Consider the following 19482-nt stretch of genomic DNA (forward strand, 5'->3'; position numbering starts at 1 on the left):
CGCCCTTCCGTAAACTAAATACAAATGCGTTGCTATGGCAGACGGATTTAGACGACAGGCTAACGTCTATAAACCACCAGCGAAAGCGGCAGTGGGACAGCACTAGCCTTCCCTCAGCTACACATACCCGTCGGGCTGCCGGACCCAGGCGCCTGGGCCGCTACGTTCAGTGGCTCGTCGTGTGTTTACACTCCGTCTGCATTGCGTGTGTTCACGGGACAACTTCTAACTTGGACACTTATTGACTATAGCAACAATACCCAAATAATAATGAAGCCGGAGGTTCAGTGACACAGGTGAGTGCATATCTGTATAGCCTATTGAATTACAGTAGCGATAGGCCTATATATTTTCTTCATTCCCTTAAGAATATCCAACCCAAAGTTACAATGGTCGGCTAACTACAGCTTGCTAAGTTTTCATGATGTGTTTTTATACAAAGCGTTAGGCTCACATAGGTACCTGATGCACGTTTGGTATTTGATTTAAAAAAGTTTTTAAATGGCAAGATTATTATCTGTATTAGGAAAAGTACAGTTTATCCATTTTACATCACATTCCAGTTGAGGCTGAAAGTTGGGAACTGAATTCGCCCTCAAACTGTAATTCATTTCGCCTTTTCAGCATTCTAGCTGCTCGCGTCAGTGTAACTTGCTGGAAAGAAATGTCCTTTGTTTGGATGACTTTGGGTAGTCCAAAAAGTACTTGCTGCAAAGAGATTCTGCCCATCTGTTTATCCTTATGTGGAACAGAATATAAATGTAAAACATTGTTTTAAACTATATTTTATCATTCAGTAGTTCCCTTTTGCTATTCGTTCGGAGGGCTACCGCAGTTAAACAGAAGGCTATTTAGACCTAAAATTGTTTAAATACATGCAGTCGAGTTAAACAGTGTGATACACCACATGCTGTTTGATGGTAATAGTATCTGACATTTCGAAAAATATTTGGACATTTCTCCTATTTACTTATGAGTCTAAATTATTAGCTTGCTATGTGTGATTTAAATTGCTTTTGATTACTTTAACGTATTACTGACTAATAATTTTCTGTTTAAAAACGACAGTTTACTTCTTAAACGTATGCAGTATTTTAAAACAATATATACGGAAAATATATTTTATGTCTTTAAAATGACCAACTTCCCAGGCCTAGCTTAACCGAAAGCCTGGGGTCTTTCCTAGGCGTAGAGCCTGCGGAGTTCAGACTTGATCAAGAGAACATGGGAAGGGCACAACGGCCATGCCCGCTAGTTTCTCACGTCACGTCCTTGTACCAACAACAAGGCTACTGTTTGGTAGTAGTGCAAGAAATGCTCTTTGCTTTGAAGGAGACCTGACTTTAACCTTGCAGTTGTAAGAGTGAATTAACAGCCAGAGTGAGTCTGGGGTCATTTAAAATAGTCCACACAGGGCAGGAAACCCTCAAAAAATGTGGTAGCAAGTAAGCGTATTTACGCAGATCCGGTTCAATCCACCGAATCTACACGGATCTCACATGCATATGAAGTTAATTGAAACTAGTTTAAATTGAGGAATTTCACACAACGCACTAGGTTTTTAAAGAATCTGTTGGAAGATTAGCACCAAATATTCAACATAAACAATTACTAGGCCGATGCCTTATGATATATATGAAATATGTATATATATGTATTTTTAACGGAACAATTAATCTCTTAAAATAATTCTCTTTTAGAACTTGCATACTTCTTTGTGAAATTCCCTGAAAAAAAAGAATTTACTGATTACTATACAAATATAGTATGATTAGTATTGTAAACGTTGCAAACATATTTATAGTAATTTTGCAAAGTTGTACAATTGAGTGCACATTTGCCGTGACAGTGATTACGCTACAGCTGCAGCGCTCGCGGGGTTAATGCTCCGGTCTATGGGTTAATGTCACATGTTAATGGTCCTCTCAATGGCTCATGTTATTATCACATGAGAGTCTGCTATAATTAGGCAGTTCCTCTTTTGTCTACCCTGAGTGGAAACGGTGTCTTCGGCTCGTCTGTTATCAGAGGAGCCACGTAAGCGCGTGCAAAATTTCGAAAAGATTTTTATGAAATTCAGCGTTGTCAGCTTCACGCGAGTAGACGTGTGACCTTTCAGCGCTAGTGGTACTTCTGATTTCAGTACTCTCACTGTAATTAGCTTTTCATTCCCGCCAGTCTGCGCGCGTGCAAGTGCAAGTGCTCGCGGGCATATTTGGCCCTCGGTGCGGACAACCTTCAATCTTCTGCAGATAACAAGATGGACACTCCGGAATTGCTGCCATCTCATCGTTGCCCCCGACACTGCAGTCTCCCTCTCTTGGGGAAAGAAGCGAAGTTATTGCCGAGTCACAACATCATCAATCATACCCGTCAAAGAATATTAACGACTTTACAGAATACAGAATATGACCAGTAAAAAAACGAGAGGAGACGGACGACGACGATGTGATGATGATGATAATGAGACCGATTTATTATTTACTATTTTATTTTACTTTATTTTAATTTTCTTCTCCCCACTGCACCATTTAAAGCACTATGAGCTGCATCTCTGTATGAAAGGATACTAATTATTATAACTGCTGTAACAACTAAAATAAGAAAAATGGAAAGGAAAAACAAATCTAACCTTCAAAATGCATTAGTGGGAGGAAATACTGCCAAAACCCGAAGCACACAGCAATACAAATATGAACAATCAGTAAATACTATTTATAACTGATATATTATTATTATAATAATAAGAAATAATAATGATAATGGCCTACTGTCCGGGGTGTACCTGCCTCTCACCCAGTGCATGCTGGGATAGGCTCCAGCACCCCCGCGAACCTGACCAGGAATGAGCGGGTATAGATAATGGATGGATGGAGGGAGGGATAGTTATCTCTCTCTCTGGCTGTGGCTCTAGGCCCAGGTTTGTGGATGGAGGGATAGTAATCTCTCTCTCTCACTCTCTCTCTCTGGCTGTGGCTCCAGGCCCAGGTTTGTGGATGGAGGGATAGTAATCTCTCTCTCTCTCTCTCTCTCTCTCTGGCTGTGGCTCCAGGCCCAGGCCCAGGTTTGTGGATGGAGGGATAGTAATCTCTCTCTCTCTCTGGCTGTGGCTCCAGGCCCAGGCCCAGGTTTGTGGATGAAGGGATAGTAATCTCTCTCTCTCTCTCTCTCTCTGGCTGTGGCTCCAGGCCCAGGTTTGTGGATGGAGGGATAGTAATCTCTCTCTCTCTCTCTCTGGCTGTGGCTCCAGGCCCAGGTTTGTGGATGGAGGGATAGTAATCTCTCTCTCTCTCTCTCTCTGGCTGTGGCTCCAGGCCCAGGTTTGTGGATGGAGGGATAGTAATCTCTCTCTCTCTCTCTGGCTGTGGCTCCAGGCCCAGGTTTGTGGATGGAGGGATAGTAATCTCTCTCTCTCTCTCTCTCTGGCTGTGGCTCCAGGCCCAGGTTTGTGGATGGAGGGATAGTAATCTCTCTCTCTCTCTCCAGGCCCAGGTTTGGGGATGGAGTTGCCGCGGGGGTCGGGGGCTTCTGGGAGCCTGTCCCGTGAGTACAAGCTGGTGATGCTGGGAGAAGGAGGAGTGGGAAAGAGCGGTGAGTACAGCAGAGGCCACGCCCTCTTCCTTCCTCACATTCCCTCACTCTCTCTCTCTTTCTCACCGTCCTCCATCTCTGCAGTTCCGTCTCTCCACCCCCTTCTTTCTCTCACCTCTCTTCTTCACTCTCATCACCGGTTCCAACTCCATCTCGCTTCCTCCAGTCGGGTTTTCCATCTCTCCACCCCCTCCTCTCTTTTTCCCCTCTCTCCAACTCCGTCTCTCTTCTGCCAACTCTTTCTGTGTCTCACTCACCCATTCCCCTCCTGTCACTCATTTCCCATCTCGCTCAAATTCAGATTTGCTTGATCTGTCTCTCTCCCTCTGTTCCTCCCTCCCACTCCATCACTCTCTCTCTCTCACTCACTCTCTCTCTTTGCCCCCTCTCTTTCCTTCTCTCTCTCTCTCTCTCTCTCTCTCTCTCTCTCTCTCTCTGCCCCCTGTCTTTCCTTCTCTCTCTCTCTCTCTCTCTCTATCGAGTAATCAGCTAGCAGGGATTAGGCTTCCCTCTCTCTCTTGGCTTCTCACTCGGTCATCCTGCAGGATCTATTCTCTGCCCATCTCGCAAACTCATTTCTGGTCTCGAGGGCCTCTTAGCAACAGGGGGCGGGGTCGTGGCCTTGATGCTCTGGCACCTAGCAACTGTTTTTCTTTTTGTGGCTGCTGTTGCCGTGGAGACTGGAAGAATTCACCTGGTGTAGGTAGCGGTAATTGTGTAAGTAGCCGGAATGGGGGGGGGGTTGGAAATCAGAAAGACTAAAAAGCAAAACTTATTCAGTCCTCAATCCCTGTCGTCATGAAAATAATAAACATACTACATACATACACACTTATACACTCACAAACACACACTCATATACGCACTGACATACATGTATCGCACGCACGCACACACATACTCACACACACACACATACACACACACACCCTCACACACATACTCACACACACACACACATACACACGCACACACCATCACACACATACTCACACACGCACACACAGCCTTTTTTATTTTTACAAATCTGCCTGTCTGCTCCAGTGGCCTGAACACTCTGCTTGTGTGTAGAGGGGGAGGAGAGTGTGGAGTGAGAAAGGAGAGGGCGATTAGTTTAGGGGAGAGGGACAGGGGGAACACGAGGGGGGGGGGGTGGCACAGTCAGGCAGACTTGAGTGTGCAGAACAGCCTCTCTGCAGCTGAATCCAGGAGACAGAGGGAGACGGTCATAATCTCAGCCGCATATAGGATTATGTACAGAGACCCATTGCATCAAGTGACCCCTCTCTCTCTCTCTCTCTCCCTCTCTCTCTCTCTCTCTCCTCAGCCATTATCATGCAGTTCATTAGCCACAGGTTTCCTGAAGACCACGACCCCACCATAGGTGAGTGTGCATTTTTTTTTCATTTTTATTATTATTGGGGCGGGTGGGGGGCATTGTACTGTGTTTCTGTGGGTCTCCCTGGATTAAGACTCCCAACTAGCACCAGGGACTCGAGCTGCCTGTGGGTGTGTGTCTGTGTGTGTGCGTGTATGTATGGTGTGTGTGTATGTGTGTGAGTAAGTGTATGGTGTGTGTGTGTATGTGTGTGAGTAAGTGTATGGTGTGTGTGTGTATGTGTGTGAGTAAGTGTACGGTGTGTGTATGTGTATGAGTAAGTGTATGGTATGTGTATGTGTGTGAATAAGTGTCCGGTGTGTGTATGTGTGTGAGTAAGCGTCTGGTGTGTGTGTGAGTAAGTGTCTGGTGTGTGTGAGTAAGTGTCTGGTGTGTGTGTGAGTAAGTGTCTGATGTGTGTATGTGTGTGAATAAGTGTCCAGGGGTGTATATGTGTTTTAGTAAGTGTCTGGTGTGTGTGTGTGTGTGTATGAGTGTCTGGTGTGTTTGTGTGTAAGTGTCTGGTGTGTGTGTGAGTAAGTGTCTGATGTGTGTATGTGTGTGAGTAAGTGTCCGGTGTGTGTGTGAGAAAGTGTCTGGTGTGTGTGTGAGAGAGTGTCTGGTGTGTGTGTGTGTAAGTGTCTGGTGTGTGTGTGAGAGAGTGTCTGGTGTGTTTGTGTGTAAGTGTCTTGTGTGTGTGTGAGAGAGTGTCTTGTGTATGTGTGTGTGTGTGAGTAAGTTTCTGGTGTGTGTACATAGTACGTATGTGACTCAGTGTTTGTGCCTGCATTAATCTCTGGGCTTGTTTGTGGTGTGCTCCCCGCCTGCCCCACCCACTCCTACAGAGGGGTTAAAAAAACACACCTGCAAGACCCGGGAGACACACAGACCACACCTGCTGTGCCTGCTCCAATGCCGTTACCTCGTTATCTTAGTCCCCCCCACCCCCACGCGAACCGCCGCCCCCTGTCTCTGTCCACAGAGGATGCCTACAAGACCCAGATACGCATTGACGACGAGCCGGCCAACCTGGACATCCTGGACACGGCGGGACAGGTGGGCCCGCGCCTTCGTAAAGGCGACATAGCCCCTTAACGAACGCGTTATAACCGCTTCATACAGCATTCGTAAACAAACCGCATTTAGCGCTAATAACACTTTCACAGTGGTTGGACTTACGCTGGCGTTGATGTGCACCAGGTAAAGAAGGAACTGGATGTGAAAACAGCTGGCGTATCACCGTGTTTCAGTTGTTATAACTGTCTTAAGGACGTGGTGAAGTTATGTGCACTTTATGAAGGCCTTGTGAAGTCTGGTCTAGGAGAGACCAGACCCTACATTCCTTACAAGTACAGAAGATATATTGCTTATATTTGCAATTAGATTTTGAACATGCATTGTTTTCCCACAAGGGTCCTTACCGGTGAGCCGCTCTTGAAACCGTTACTCCCTTTACCGTGTCACTCGGCCGAGCTGTGACCCCGCCCACATTCCTGTTCCTCTTTCCCCCCGAGCCCCTTCCTCTTTCTCCGTGGCCCCGCCTCCCCGCAGCCTCGTTTGTGCGAGTCTGGTTTTGACACTTCATCCGAGAATGCGCACGGGCCTGACTGCAAACGTCTCCGCAGCGCCCACAACGGCCACGTGTCGCAACACTCAGACATTATGACATCATAATGGGTGCGACATCACAGAAGGGACGTACGGCCTCGACGTCGCGCCAGAAAAACACGCGGCGTCGCAGCGGCCAAAAAGCCATGACATCATACCCGTAAAATAAAGAAACGAGTGTGACATACAGACACTCTCACGTCAAGTGAAAGAGAGGTACAGTGTGACAGCTGTAATGTTCAGACACTGCATTACGCGGTGTAACACACAGACACTCCATCGCTACAGACGATAAGGATCAGGGAAGCGCCAACGCGGCCCAACCCCTTTAATCACCAGTGCTTTTAATTACACAATTACCTGAGTCATTTCTTGAGCTAGCATTTTTTTTAAAATCATTAGCTACCGCTGCAGACTGCACACGTGTGGTGTGTGGATGCGGCAGGCGGCAGTGTAGTATAATGGCTAAGGAGTTTGTCTTGTAACCTAAAGGTCACAGGTTCGATTCCCCGGTAGGACACTGCCGTTGTACCCTTGAGCAAGGTGCTTAACCTGCATTAGTATATAACCTGAATTATACAGCATATATCCAGCTGTATAAATGTAAGTCGCTCTGGATGGGAGTGTCTGCCAAATGCCTGTAATGGATGCTGGAACCATCATTGTAGTTTAGGAAACCAGGCCCGGGAAATAGGTTGGAATGCAAACCTAAATTTTATACAGTATATTGACTGGCCCCCCAGGACCAGATTCGGGGCGCCCCTAATACAGGGTCAGGATATCGCAGCAGCCTCTGACGCTGCACGCAGATGGCTTGGAGGCGCACGCTAACAGCCATTGCCACGGCGACGTGGTAGCTGTGACATCACACACCCGCGGACTCCTCCCGTCGTCCCGGCGGAACGTCCGTACTGTTCCGCAGGCTCCTCCCCGCTCAGGTGCGAGCCGGTAGCCCCGCCCCCTGCCTCGTCACTCCCGGCCTGTCCCTGCCGGCGCTTGGGCAGCAGCCAGACCCGTCGGCCACGCCCGGTTGTGTCACGCTCAGTGCCCCTGTGCCAGCTCTGTGGCTTTTTGTTCAGTCTCTCAGTTTAGTCTCTCTCTCTCTCTCTCTCTCTCTCTCAATATCAGTGAATCACCCCCCCCCCCTCTTTCTTTGACACAGGCACTTGCATCATCCCTGTCATGGCTCCCTCCCTCCCTTTCTCCTTCTCTCCATCCCTCCTTCCTTCCCTCCTGCTGTTTTTCTCCCCCTGTGCTGATCTCTATCTCTGCTCAGGCCGTATTTAAACCTCCTCTGTGGGTCTCACCCCGTCTTTCTCCTGAGCCTCTTCTCCTCTCTTCTCTCTTCTCCCCTCCTCTCTCTCCTCTCCTCTCTCCCTCTTTCCGCTCTGTCTCTGTCTCTCTCCTCTCTTCACGTCTCTCTCTCTCCTCTGCTCTCCTCTTCTGTCTCCTCCTTCTCTCTCTCTCTCCTCTCTCTCTCTCTCTCTCTCTCTCTCCCTCCTCTCCCACCGTTTTCATTATGTGAGTGTGCAGTTTGGAGCGTGCGGTCGGGTAAATCATCTCAGTGGCGGGGGGCTGAGGAGCGGCCCGTCTGGAGGGGCTCGTAAAGGGGCCGGCGCAGTATGGTGCGGTCTGGGCAGGTGTTCCATCAGCCCCCCCGTCTCTCCGCCCTGCAAACGGGCGGTCCTCGGGGCTCTTACAGATGCCTTTAATCCAGCACTTCATATATGGCCAGGGATTCATTTTTCCATCCAATCGCTGGCTCTGGTTAAATAATGGAGACGCAAGTGGGAACGGAGGATGAAAAAGGCAAAGGGAGCATTCTGTGGAAGATTGGACGTGTGAGTCAAGTGTGGACATGCGGTTCATTCTTATTTAGTGCGTAGTGGCTATGTTCACATCTGATGTATTCCATTTAACTTGTCAGATATGGTTGTCAATATGATGTCTCACATATCACACATTCCATTCTAGAACATGTCAGAAGTGGTTGTTCCCATTGTTCATCACCTCATTAGTTCGATGTTCCCATTGCATGCATCATCCCACTCTACTGCACTGGCGGATCTCATGCTCTTTACTCTGAACCAGAGATAAAAAAAATAGATAAATAGCCTAGTTCTATTGGTTGTTACCAACGTGCTTTTTGATTAGTGGAGCTCTTCTGTTTTCTGCACAAAGGGTGACACAACCATTGTCCTATCCCTATTGTCCCTGCTCTGTACATGGGTGGGACTGGGCGACCTTTGACCCCTGTCTGTCCCCTCCCCCAGGCGGAGTTCACGGCGATGCGGGACCAGTACATGCGGGCGGGCGAGGGCTTCATCATCTCGTACTCCATCACGGACCGGCGGAGCTTCCAGGAGGCGCGGCAGTTCAAGCAGCTGATCTACCGCGTGCGCCGCACCGTGGACACGCCCGTGGTCCTGGTGGGCAACAAGTCCGACCTCACGCACCTGCGGCAGGTGAGCGGCGAGGTCGCGCGCCGCTAGCCCCCCGAGGCGCGGTCGCGCTCTTCCCCTGGCTCCCCAAGCGGGCCACTCCCACCGCACTCGCTAGCGACCAAACTGAGCGCGCAGCGGGGGTATAAAACATGCATTTTACACAGCCTGAGCATTAGCACGCTAGCGTTTAGCCCCTTAAGTCGCGCCGACCTGTATTCAGGCCCGAGTGGGTTTACGCTGGAATAATTCTGTAATTCTGACTACATAAACACACTCCACAAGGGTTGCATTTCAGAAACAACCAGGACCAGAACCCTTCAGTAAAAAGGGTTCATGCATAGCAGCCATTTTATTTTGGGTATGTTATTTTCAGGCTTGTGTTAAAAAAGTGGGCGGACACAGAAGAGGTTAACTTTCTCTCTGTTGGTCAGCATTTTACCATTCCTTCAGGAAAAAAAAAGCTTGAAACATTTTCTCATTCGGAAACACAACAATCTAGTTTCATCACATGGGGATTTTGGCCTGGTTTCTGGAGTTCTGAGACTGCATAGAGCTGGATGATGAATTTTCACGTCGAAAGTTTGTTTTAAACCCAAAAACCAACAGACAGACAAAAACACAGAATGGTTTGCCTGACATTGTTGGAACGATTCCACACCTGCATATAAAGAAGTTAAAGCATTAGGACTCATGGTCCATTCCAATACTCGAAAAATGCAAAAGGCTAGATTGCCAACAACAGCAGGTATCAAAATGGCCGTTCGTTTTTGTGGCTCATATCCTGCAGACAAATCCTGCAATTTGAGGCGGGCAGGCAGGTTTATTTATTTGCTTGTCCGTGAATGTTGCTTGAACAGACATGACTCATCATAAATAAGCATAGCAGCTACCATTATTTCATTACGTGGATATGCGTGAATTTATTCAACCAACGCTTTCCAAGGATGCATTTATTACCAACAAATTTGATTTCAGATGTTACAGTGGCAAATAAATTGTTTTTCAATGTGAATACTGAACATGGGGAAACAATAATATAACGTGACTCATCCATTTCAATAATGTACAGAACAGTTTCTGAATTAGCCTAGCTGAGGTGTAATTAACTGACAATAGAATGTAGACTGTCACAGTATTGCTACAATAGGTCTGTGTGAAGTGAATTAGTGCTCTAGTGTATGTTCAGACATTGTGCACATTGCTTGGTTTGTATACCACGTTATTGTCAACTTTGATCTAATGTTGCTGAGTACATGTTAATTAGTATCTCAACATCAACCGCAATGTCAGGTTCGTAATGGTACAGGCTGCTGTACATGCAAACACTTGTGCTTGAAACTTACGAGCCGTTTTGCAGCTTTCAATAGGCTGACCACATGTAAGATATGTGATTGGCTATTGGACTGTTTTTGGACTCGTCAAAAAGATGACGCTTACGATAGAGCTCTTTCATCAATAATTGACGTCGGACGTTTGATGACGGAGAAGCAGATAAGCTGTCCCAGTTTTCTTCACGCCTCCTTGTTCTCCGATTCCTCCGCTCATCTCCTCCCCTCCCTTCCTCCTCGTACTTCTGGGTAGGAGGTGAGTGGTGGTGGGTGGGGGGGGTGGAGAAAAAGAAGCAAGTGTGAAAAGTAATGGGACCCGTGTTCTCACTAACCTGCAGCGAGTCCTCCCGTCCACCAGGTGTCAGTGGAGGAGGGCCGGGGGCTGGCGCGGGAGTTCCAGTGCCCCTTCTTCGAGACGTCGGCGGCCTTCCGCTACTACATCGACGAGGTGTTCGCCGCCCTGGTGCGGCAGATTCGGCAGCGGGAGGCGGAGGCCGCCCGGGGGGGCGAGAGGAAGGCCAGGCGCCACCACTCCTTCTGGACGCGTCTGAGGTCCCCCTTCCACAAGAAGCAGCACTCCAAGCACTGAGGGAGGGGGGGCGGGGTGGTTGGGGGGTGGGGGGATAGAGTTAGGGTGGGGTGATTCATGGTGGGGCAGCACACTCCACAGAGAAAGAGGGATTAGGATTAAAAAGATGGACGAGGGATTGAGGAAATAAAAAAGAGGGATATTCAGAGGGAGGTTACCTTAATTTGAGGGAGGACCATGTTTGATGGAGGAGCGTACTGTAAAAAAAAAAAAATAGAAAAAGGAGAAAAGTTGGGAAGGAGAGCTGGATAGAGGGACTGTGCATGTCAGGAGAAGGTCTGGGTCAGTGAGTGAGAGAGGGAGAGTAGAGACGGAGAGGAGAAACAGGGAGAGAGAGAGAGGAGATATAGGGAGATCTTTGGGGCGCTGAGAAAACTGTGTGGATGTCTTTGTTTTTTGTTTTTTTTGTGATACCACAAACAGGTTCTCTGTGAATTATAGTCCAAATACAGTCTGGTGGCCATATACTATACACTGTGTCAATGTGCAGAGAACCTTTTGTTGTTCAAAAAAAAATGATATTTATTACATATGATATGGAAATGATACTTGGTACAGTTGGTTGGTTTTTTGTCTTCTGGCATGAATGGATGTCAGTTTGTACAACCGAAAAATTGTGCATTTTGAAACCACGGCTAGCTAACGTGCCTTAGCATTTAGGGTAGTTTGCCTCGATCGCTCAAAACCGAACGTAACCCGTTTCGTTTTTGTCCGTGCTCACGTCCACACCCGTGTCCGGCGAGGGCCGGCACATTTACCAAAACCGTACCGGCCGCCATTTTTCTTTTACAGTTCTTATTCACATCGGATGATTATCTCTGTGCTATCCAGTTCGTTTACAGCAGAAGCAGGCCGCGCACGTGGTGATGTGCAGTGCGTTGTGGGCGTGTACTCAGGCGATGTCCTTGCGAGCTTCCTGTAAACCAGCTGATGTAGAGAGCCCCGGATCCAGAGAAGACATCTCGGTGCATTAACAGTTCTGCTGATTCGCTGTCTGACAGTAGCTAAGATATTTACCCAAGTTATCTGCAGCTGGCTAATGGAGTTGATGTTATCCTAGTTTCCTGCCCAGCTGAAGATTAGAGAAGGTATTTACAGTCATTTTTGACACAGCTGGATGATATAGAGGATATGAACCCCCTTTTTGGGGCAGTTGGACCGTAGAGATGATATTTACCATAGCCTTTGTGGGTTTTTGGATAAGGTGGACACTATCGCTGATATTTACCCCGTTCCTCGGTTGACTTGTGGCACAGTTGGATGCTACAACTGATATTTACTCTGATCTTCAGTGGGTTTTCAATGCAGTTGTACCCTATAACTGATATTTACCCCAGTATTAGGTAGGCATTTTTAATAGAGCTGATGTTTATCCTGACCTTTGGTTAACTTTCAGCACAGTTGGACGTTAAGAGCCGATATTTACCCAAGTCTTTGGTAGGTTTTCAGAAAAGATGGACACAAGAGCAGATACTTACCCTAGTCTTTGGTAGATTTTCAGCACAGTTTGATGTTAACACCAATATTTACCCAAGTCTTTGGTAGGGCTTCACAAAAAGGTGGACACTAGAGTGGGTATTTACCCTAGTTTCATTAGGTTTTCAGATAAGTCCTGGGTGTGGCACAGGGGCACTGCCCTGCTGTTACCTGATTGGCCGGCACAGGCACTGCTGTGTAATATTAAAGACTTGAATGGCTTATGCCTCTCCACAATGGGATCTGAACATGACTTCTGTTTATAGCCGCCACTAGGAGGCCGACACACCAGCTGTGCACTTATTACACCCTGTTAAGTTTTGCATCTTGACTGTATGTGAGTTCTGGCAGTACTAAATGCTTTTAAAAAGATTTTTTTTTATATGGGGCCATGTACCAGACAGTGCTGTTAGTTTTGTGTGTGTGGGTGTATGTGTGTGTGTTTTCGTTTAGTTTTTTTTGTTATTGATGTCATTTTCTTATCATTGTGGTTGATTATTGTATTTTCCTTAATTTATTTTCTTTTAACATGCTAGAATAAAAAGGACTGAAATTTTCAATATTGGATTTGTGGTCTGTTAATAAAATGTTTTTTAAAAAAGAATCAAAAGAAATAACCCTCGAAGAGAGATTGTGTCGTCAGAGGTGGTACTTCTGCGCCCCCGCGTGGCCATTGCGTAATTCGTCTTTTTTTTAACAAGCAAATATGACAGGGACTACAATTCTGAAATTTATATATTTTTTAAATGAACAAATAAATTAGCACGTCTTATGTCATCGCTTAGCAAAAGACCGCTCGGGTCTACGTGAGAAATATAAACATGGGAGGATCTTGCTAATTTTCTGCCCTAAAATACGACACATGAGGAAATTAGGCTTACCCACAGTGTGAAAGATTTTAGCAATTTTATTAATATGCATCAACTACCCCGGGAAGCAAGGACTGGAATAGGCTTGTCGGTGATTTCGCTATCTAGATCAAGGACCTTGATCTATTTTGAAAAATATAATAGCAGCTATGAGTTGCACAGCAATTATTTCAATCGTGTTCTGATATCTGTATTGTCTACCGACCTACTGTAAAATAATTACGGTACCCGTAGTTGTGAAAATAGTGTAACTGGTAGTTTATGTAATGTAGTTTTCTAGTACTTCACATTGTAGTCTGTCTTTTACGCCAACGCACTTTCAGTCAGCCATACTCGATTTTGTCCCTCCGAAGACACCGTCGTTGTGTACAACAAAGTTCATGTTGAAGTGAACATATTAGCTAAAGCTGCTACCTTGCTCAAAGGCTGGGACGTTTCGGGAACGGTTTAATATACCATAACGCACTATACTCCATATTTTGCCAAGCTGAGCTATTCTACCCAAGGATATTTAACGTACTGACTCGACAGACGCTGTAGGGTGACATTGAACCTACTCCGGAGGAAGGCCCCACTACAGTCGGGGTTACGAGTGGAAGTCGGTCCCCGCTGAAGAAACATGGATTCGTGGGTTCGTTTCAATGCACAGAGCCAAGCCAAAGAGAAGCTTTTCAGGTGAAGTATGCTAACACAACTGCTATCGGGTTGCCTGTCATTCAGTCAACGTATTTTAGCAGAGAACAGCATTTACTTTGCAGCATTATAGCTAGTTGTTGCAACTGTGAATTATTCACCGGGCCTCCGCTGAAATTAAAATGATACACCTTACTCTTGCACAATACCTTGTCGATTGCCGAACAAACCTTTTCATTTCGCGCATTTCTACGATATGAACCTTTTATGAACAATTTGTAACTTGCCCAAATATAAAACAAGGAACATGACTTAATTGTTTAAAAAAAAACAAAAAAAAAAACGTAAACTACGTAAACTGGTGGCATGATTACTCTCAATCTAGTGAGCTAATCCGCTGCCATTCAACTATCGATTGTCTAAATTAGGTAGCTAAATATATTAGCTGGGAGCGTTCACGTTAACAATGCGGATAGCTAACACAGTCGTACAATTTGCATATTCATCATCTCTGCAAACTGATGGTTTCAGCGAGCTTAGTGTTTAGTGGTTGTTTAACCTAACTTTCTTACCGAATTCGCATGTCCAGTGCGGTGTACATATGGAATATTTTATGCATTGCTCATAAACACTCAGGCATGATCGGGTGGCTTCTAAAATAACCTCTCATCCAGCTGACTGACACCTGCAATCACTGGCTGTAATTGTCAAAGACTAGAAACCTGTGCTTTTCCTGAAATGGGCGCCTTTGCTTTAATTAAGTGACTCCAGAACTTGTAGGCCTGGATCTTGTGGGCACTGGTGGATTGTGGGTGTATCTAAAGTGGGTCGCAGGATATTCACGCGACTGTTTTTATCTGTTGTTTGGGCAGGACAGGGAACTCGCTGTAAAACATTTGTACTTCTGGTGCGTTTAAAATAATCTTTATACTTAATGTTTTTAAACCCCCAACACCAACCCCCCCCAGCAGCCTATAATAAACATGAAAAATATATTCCAGTTAAACATTGCACCTGTTATATGCGCTGCAGTAGTTATAGCATACTGTACACGCAGGTGGGTACTGGGCTCAGAATGTTTGACAATCCCTGTTTTGGGTAATCTCAGAATATTTATAGCCTTGTAATAGGTTGCGACAGAGATGCTAATAGCGTATTGAGGATACTGTTTTCCGCCGTTCTGATTTCTGAACTGTTATCCGTCTTCAGGGCCGTGCAGTACGCTTGCACATTGCTGGGCTATACGCTGCAGAAGGGCGGGACAGGCAGCGATCTCTTGACGAAGGTCAAGCAGCTTGAAGCGCACGTGAGCCTGGTGCGGAAACGTAAGTGAGCGCCAGACACGCTGCCTCACCGGTATTTAGAACTCGCACACCCGCTCTACAATCAAAATTTTCGGCACCAATACCGTTTTTTTTGAGAGAGGAGTGAGACTAACTGAAGTCTTGGTGCTGTGTGTTTGGTATATTGAGTTTTGACTCAAGTAACATGGCTGTGTATTTCTTTTCTTTATGCATAAGAGCTGCCTCGTTCATTGTCCAAATTTCACACTTCGGGGATAATGAAAGTTTTGTTGTCCATGCACCCCCTGCCCCGCCCGCAGTGATGCGGCTGGGGAACTCCGCGGAGGCGCTGGAGGCCGCCAAACGGGCGATTCACCTGTCGGACTGCGTGCTGCGGCTGTGCATCACCGTGTCGCACCTGAACCGCGCCATGTACTTCGCCTGCGACAACGTGCTGTGGGCCGGCAAGACTGGGCTCCTGCCCAAACTGGACCAGACCAAGTGGAGCCAGAGGTCCTTCAGGTGGGTGGAGCTGGGCGCGGGGAGTGGGCGGGGTTAGAGGCGGGGGCTGGGGCAGAGAGGAAGACCTTCCCTGATCCTGTCATGGTATAGCATTCTTCACCCACATTGAACATTAAACAAGACTAGTGGGGTCAAATTGCCTGTTCTTGTCATCGTAGTGCACAGGTGGGCAATGAAGGCTGTGTCTGTTTCTGGGTTTCTTACCAACTTCTGGCATTAATTATTTAACTACCAAGTATTTATGCTATCTGACGTTCTAGCTACATATCCTGATAAACGCCTGACTGACAGCCAAAGATTGTTCTTTGTGTCCCAATGTGAAACGTTTTAACTGGTCTAATCTGGGAGTGAACCAGTGCTGGTGTGTACAGCCAATCAGCTCTGCTAGAAACAAAAACATGCACTCACACTGGAAAAGAATTGGCCACCCGTCATAATGTATTCTTGTGTCCACCTCTCTCAGAAACGGAATAGACAGAGAACACACTTGAATTTGCAGGGGCCCCCCCCTCAGGTTTTGGATGGTGTGTAACGGACCCCTGGCTGTCTCTGTCTGCCTTGCCTCTGTGCAGGTACTACCTCTTTGCCCTCATCCTGAACCTGACCCGGGACGCCTACGAGATCAAGCTGCTGATGGAGAGGGAGTCCCGGAGCGGGGGCGCTAAGGGGGCGTGGCTGAGCCCGTCGGCCCCGCCCCCGGACGGCGGGGAGCAGCCACAGAGCTCCGCCCCCCAGTTCCCGGTCCTCTCCCCCGCGGGGGCCCTGTCCCCCCGCCTGCAGCAGGAGCTCCGCCTGCTGGTGACCGTGCTGCGGTCCAACCCGCCCCTCCTCCTGGACCTGGTCCGGAACGTCTGCGACCTGTTCATCCCCCTGGACCGCCTGGACCTGTACCGGACCGGGCCCGGGTTCGTGGGCGCGTGCGGCCTCGCCTCTTCCGTCCTCTCCCTGCTCACCATCGTCTACCCCTGGCTGAAACTCAAACCGTAACACCCCCACCCCCCACACCCACCCCACCCCTCGCCTTCCAGGGGTACCGCACGAGACCCCCCTCAGTCTGGACTTGGTTATTTCAGGGGAGTCGGAAGCGGAGGAGGAGATTGACGTGTGTGTGTCACATGGCCTGATGATGTCACTCTGAAGCAGCGTGTGTTTCATGCCAGGGCATCCCTCAGTGTTTTGCAGGGAGTAGCGTGTGTTTTTATTCTTTTTGGAAGTGGGCAGGGTCAGGACTGGATTCAACTACCCGTCTGCCAGATCAGTGGGTTCCAAACCCTGTTCCTGGAGATCTACCGTCCTGTGGGTTTTCACTCCAACCCTAACGAAGCACAGCAGCCAGAGATCTCCTTGAGCTGCTAATTAGTGGAATCGACAAAATTAGGGTTGAAAATTAGGGTTGTAAATCTTAAGGTAGATCTCCAGGAACAAGGTTGGTTGCCACTGTACTAGAGTGTCTCTCACACTCACACAAACACACAGCCTGTGTTTGTTTACACTGTGCAGTAGAGGACGGTCTAGATCCGCTATTGTGCAGCTCAATTTGTTTGTAATGGTTTGATTGTTTTGGGTGGGGGGTGGATATATCTACCCTCTTCCTCCCCCTTCTTATTAAAATGAATTTAAACAAACGTGGAAGTACTGGACCTAGACCACAGGCCATAATGCGGTTCTGTACTATACATACGTGTAGTTTTAACAGTTGCTACATTTTTCAAACTTGAGTTTAAGCCATAGTTTGTGTGTGCTTGTGTGTGAGTTTTGGAAGGGGTGTACAGTGAAATGCTAACTCGTATGCCGTATGTTAAGTGTGTGTTTTAAAAGAGTGATTTCATATACAGACTAATTTTGAAAAGTGTACTGAATTCTTGTTGGCCACACCTCAGGAGATTGTAGTCTCTCATACCCCCCCCCCTTTTTTTTTTTTTTTAAGGCAATGGTATTGTCCATCTTCCATTAATTTATGCGTTGGCCTGTTCCAAAGTCGGAGAGCGGGGTGAGCTTGCTTTGTGTTGGTGGTGAAAAATGACTGTGAACTCCAACAGTACAAGGGCCCTCCCTCTAGCCATGCTCAGAGATGGCAGGCTTGGCACCGGTCGTGGTTGAGCGAGGATGCATGTTGCCTGTAGCCGCCGTCTGGAGATTTAAAATAATTTTTGCAACCTGGTTTCACGCAATATTGCTTTTTTGGAAGGTGATTGCAGACAGATTTGTTTTTATAATTCAAAGAGACTTATGGGGCACCCAAGGCTGTTCTCCGTCATTCGAGTTTGCATCACCGTTGTTTACTGTGTGTAACTAATTACCGCCTGCAATAAGTAGATTAAACGTATAAATATTTTCTTCTGGGAAATGGCAGTTAATGTTTGAAAATTTAAATCTGCTAGGATAGTATGGCTTGGATGTACCCAGCGCCCACCCAAGGGTCCAAATAAGGCAGAGTTTGAAAATTCCTGGCATGTCCAACCAATCATTTTCCCTCTTTTTCTTTTCCCCTTTATGTATTTTTTATGAGCCGCCTTGGGTGCCTTTTTTTAAAGATCATGACCTCGCCAAACTATTGTAAAGCTGAATTACGAGCACATCTGATATATGTTAAATATTGTACGGTATTGTAAATGACCGTATTTTGTAACCAATTTATGGTTCTGGTTATGAAGGCCAGTGGAATGTTACAGATGTCTTCCTCTAATTTTGGAGAGGGGGGATTTCTTAGTTTTTTTTTATTTTTTAATAAAGCGGCAGGATTCCAAGAAAATTAAAATCTCGACTGTACAACGCAAGCTAATCTTAACGTGGCCACATTGATGGCATTAAATGCGAATGTTGTCATGCGAAAACAGAATGCGATTTTGGTTTGTGTTGTCATGCTTTTGCTGTTATGCCTTGCATAAAATTTTTGGCCGGAATAAATGAATAAATATACGAATCGGTGTCGGAAAGGCTACACTTTATGCAGACGTGTCGCAGTGTGAAATGTGAGTGTGTGGCGTCATCCTTCCTCTGACTTTGACAGAGTTTGAGTGTGAATAATAATTTATAATTTACTGATCCGTATTTTCTGACTTCCCCTACTTTGGAATTGTAATGTAACTATTGTGTTAGATTTGGTCCAGGTGGAAGATCGCCCCCTACTGGCCCATCAATACCTTGTATTTCCAAAGGTACACGTAAGCTGCGGAAGCAGTAGCCTTCCAGGCCTTGAGTTTCATGACCCTGTTCTAGAATGCTGCGACATCACCAGACCTGTGACGCAACTGAGCATTCCATTATCGCCACGGCTACATGAGTCATCAGTCTCTTACTCCATGGGCTACCACTGCCTGTAACATGGGTCAGAACTGTCTGTACTATTGAGACAAAATGGAAATGTACATCCCATTAGTCGAGAGGTACGAGGGTTAACCTGATGATGCACTCACAATAGATATTGCCCCCCTTCAACTCTGCAAAACAAAGTATTTACATGCACATTGCACTTTACCCTAGGTATTCTCCTAGAGTTGCTTACAAATAAGTGCATATTGCAAGAACAAGAGTTGCTGATCTGAAAAACCAATTAAGTCACAAAATGTAGGGGTTTTACCACTGCTGGTTGGTTCGCATCACTGAAGCGTCACACGAGGATTCCTAGCTATTTTGGGGGTCTGTGAGGCATTGTTCCCCCCTTTCAGTCAACCCATCTTCACCACATTGCCCATAAATGTGAAATATGAGGAAACGCACCAGCCCGTAATTACCGGTGTTCTCCCAGAAAGCACACCTGA

At 46.8% G+C, this 19482-nt stretch overlaps 2 protein-coding genes and 1 long non-coding RNA gene across 4 annotated transcripts; 2 read left to right on the forward strand and 1 right to left on the reverse strand.

Moving 5' to 3' along the window:
* Window positions 1-66: 66 nt before the first annotated feature.
* Window positions 67-12974, forward strand: rit1 (Ras-like without CAAX 1). The gene is made up of 6 exons (XM_064345504.1): window positions 67-296; window positions 3487-3591; window positions 4919-4975; window positions 5952-6025; window positions 8851-9042; window positions 10708-12974. The coding sequence occupies exons 2-6, from the start codon at window positions 3501-3503 to the stop codon at window positions 10936-10938; spliced, it is 645 nt and encodes a 214-aa protein (XP_064201574.1). The 5' UTR covers window positions 67-296; window positions 3487-3500; the 3' UTR covers window positions 10939-12974.
* On the reverse strand, window positions 9957-14704 carry LOC135260260 (uncharacterized). The gene is made up of 3 exons (XR_010331518.1): window positions 14489-14704; window positions 10682-10934; window positions 9957-10594 (listed from the first exon to the last, which is right to left on the reverse strand). It is a non-coding gene; the product is annotated as an uncharacterized LOC135260260 (long non-coding RNA).
* Window positions 13623-18644, forward strand: pex11b (peroxisomal biogenesis factor 11 beta). Of its 2 annotated transcripts, none has more exons than XM_064345492.1 (4): window positions 13623-13958; window positions 15126-15241; window positions 15520-15721; window positions 16294-18644. In XM_064345492.1, the coding sequence occupies exons 1-4, from the start codon at window positions 13903-13905 to the stop codon at window positions 16706-16708; spliced, it is 789 nt and encodes a 262-aa protein (XP_064201562.1). In that variant the 5' UTR covers window positions 13623-13902; the 3' UTR covers window positions 16709-18644. The 2 variants fall into 2 exon arrangements, with proteins under 2 accessions (XP_064201562.1, XP_064201561.1); XM_064345491.1 differs by lacking the exon at window positions 13623-13958 and adding an exon at window positions 14837-14973.
* The last annotated feature ends 838 nt before the right edge of the window (window positions 18645-19482 follow it).

This window comes from Anguilla rostrata, chromosome 8, assembly GCF_018555375.3.
Source record: "Anguilla rostrata isolate EN2019 chromosome 8, ASM1855537v3, whole genome shotgun sequence".
Lineage (NCBI taxonomy): Eukaryota > Metazoa > Chordata > Actinopteri > Anguilliformes > Anguillidae > Anguilla > Anguilla rostrata.

What these genes read in the sequence shown, in the direction of transcription:
- pex11b (XM_064345491.1), top strand. Translation starts at nt 14,900, where the DNA reads ATGAAAAATATATTCCAGTTAAACATTGCACCTGTTATATGCGCTGCA. An exon ending in ATAGCATACTGTACACGCAG is followed by an intron (nt 14,974 to 15,125) that starts GTGGGTACTGGG and finishes ATCCGTCTTCAG; the next exon opens with GGCCGTGCAGTACGCTTGCA. An exon ending in TGGAGCCAGAGGTCCTTCAG is followed by an intron (nt 15,722 to 16,293) that starts GTGGGTGGAGCT and finishes GCCTCTGTGCAG; the next exon opens with GTACTACCTCTTTGCCCTCA.
- rit1 (XM_064345504.1), top strand. Translation starts at nt 3,501, where the DNA reads ATGGAGTTGCCGCGGGGGTCGGGGGCTTCTGGGAGCCTGTCCCGTGAG. An exon ending in AGGAGGAGTGGGAAAGAGCG is followed by an intron (nt 3,592 to 4,918) that starts GTGAGTACAGCA and finishes CTCTCTCCTCAG; the next exon opens with CCATTATCATGCAGTTCATT. An exon ending in ACCTCACGCACCTGCGGCAG is followed by an intron (nt 9,043 to 10,707) that starts GTGAGCGGCGAG and finishes CCCGTCCACCAG; the next exon opens with GTGTCAGTGGAGGAGGGCCG.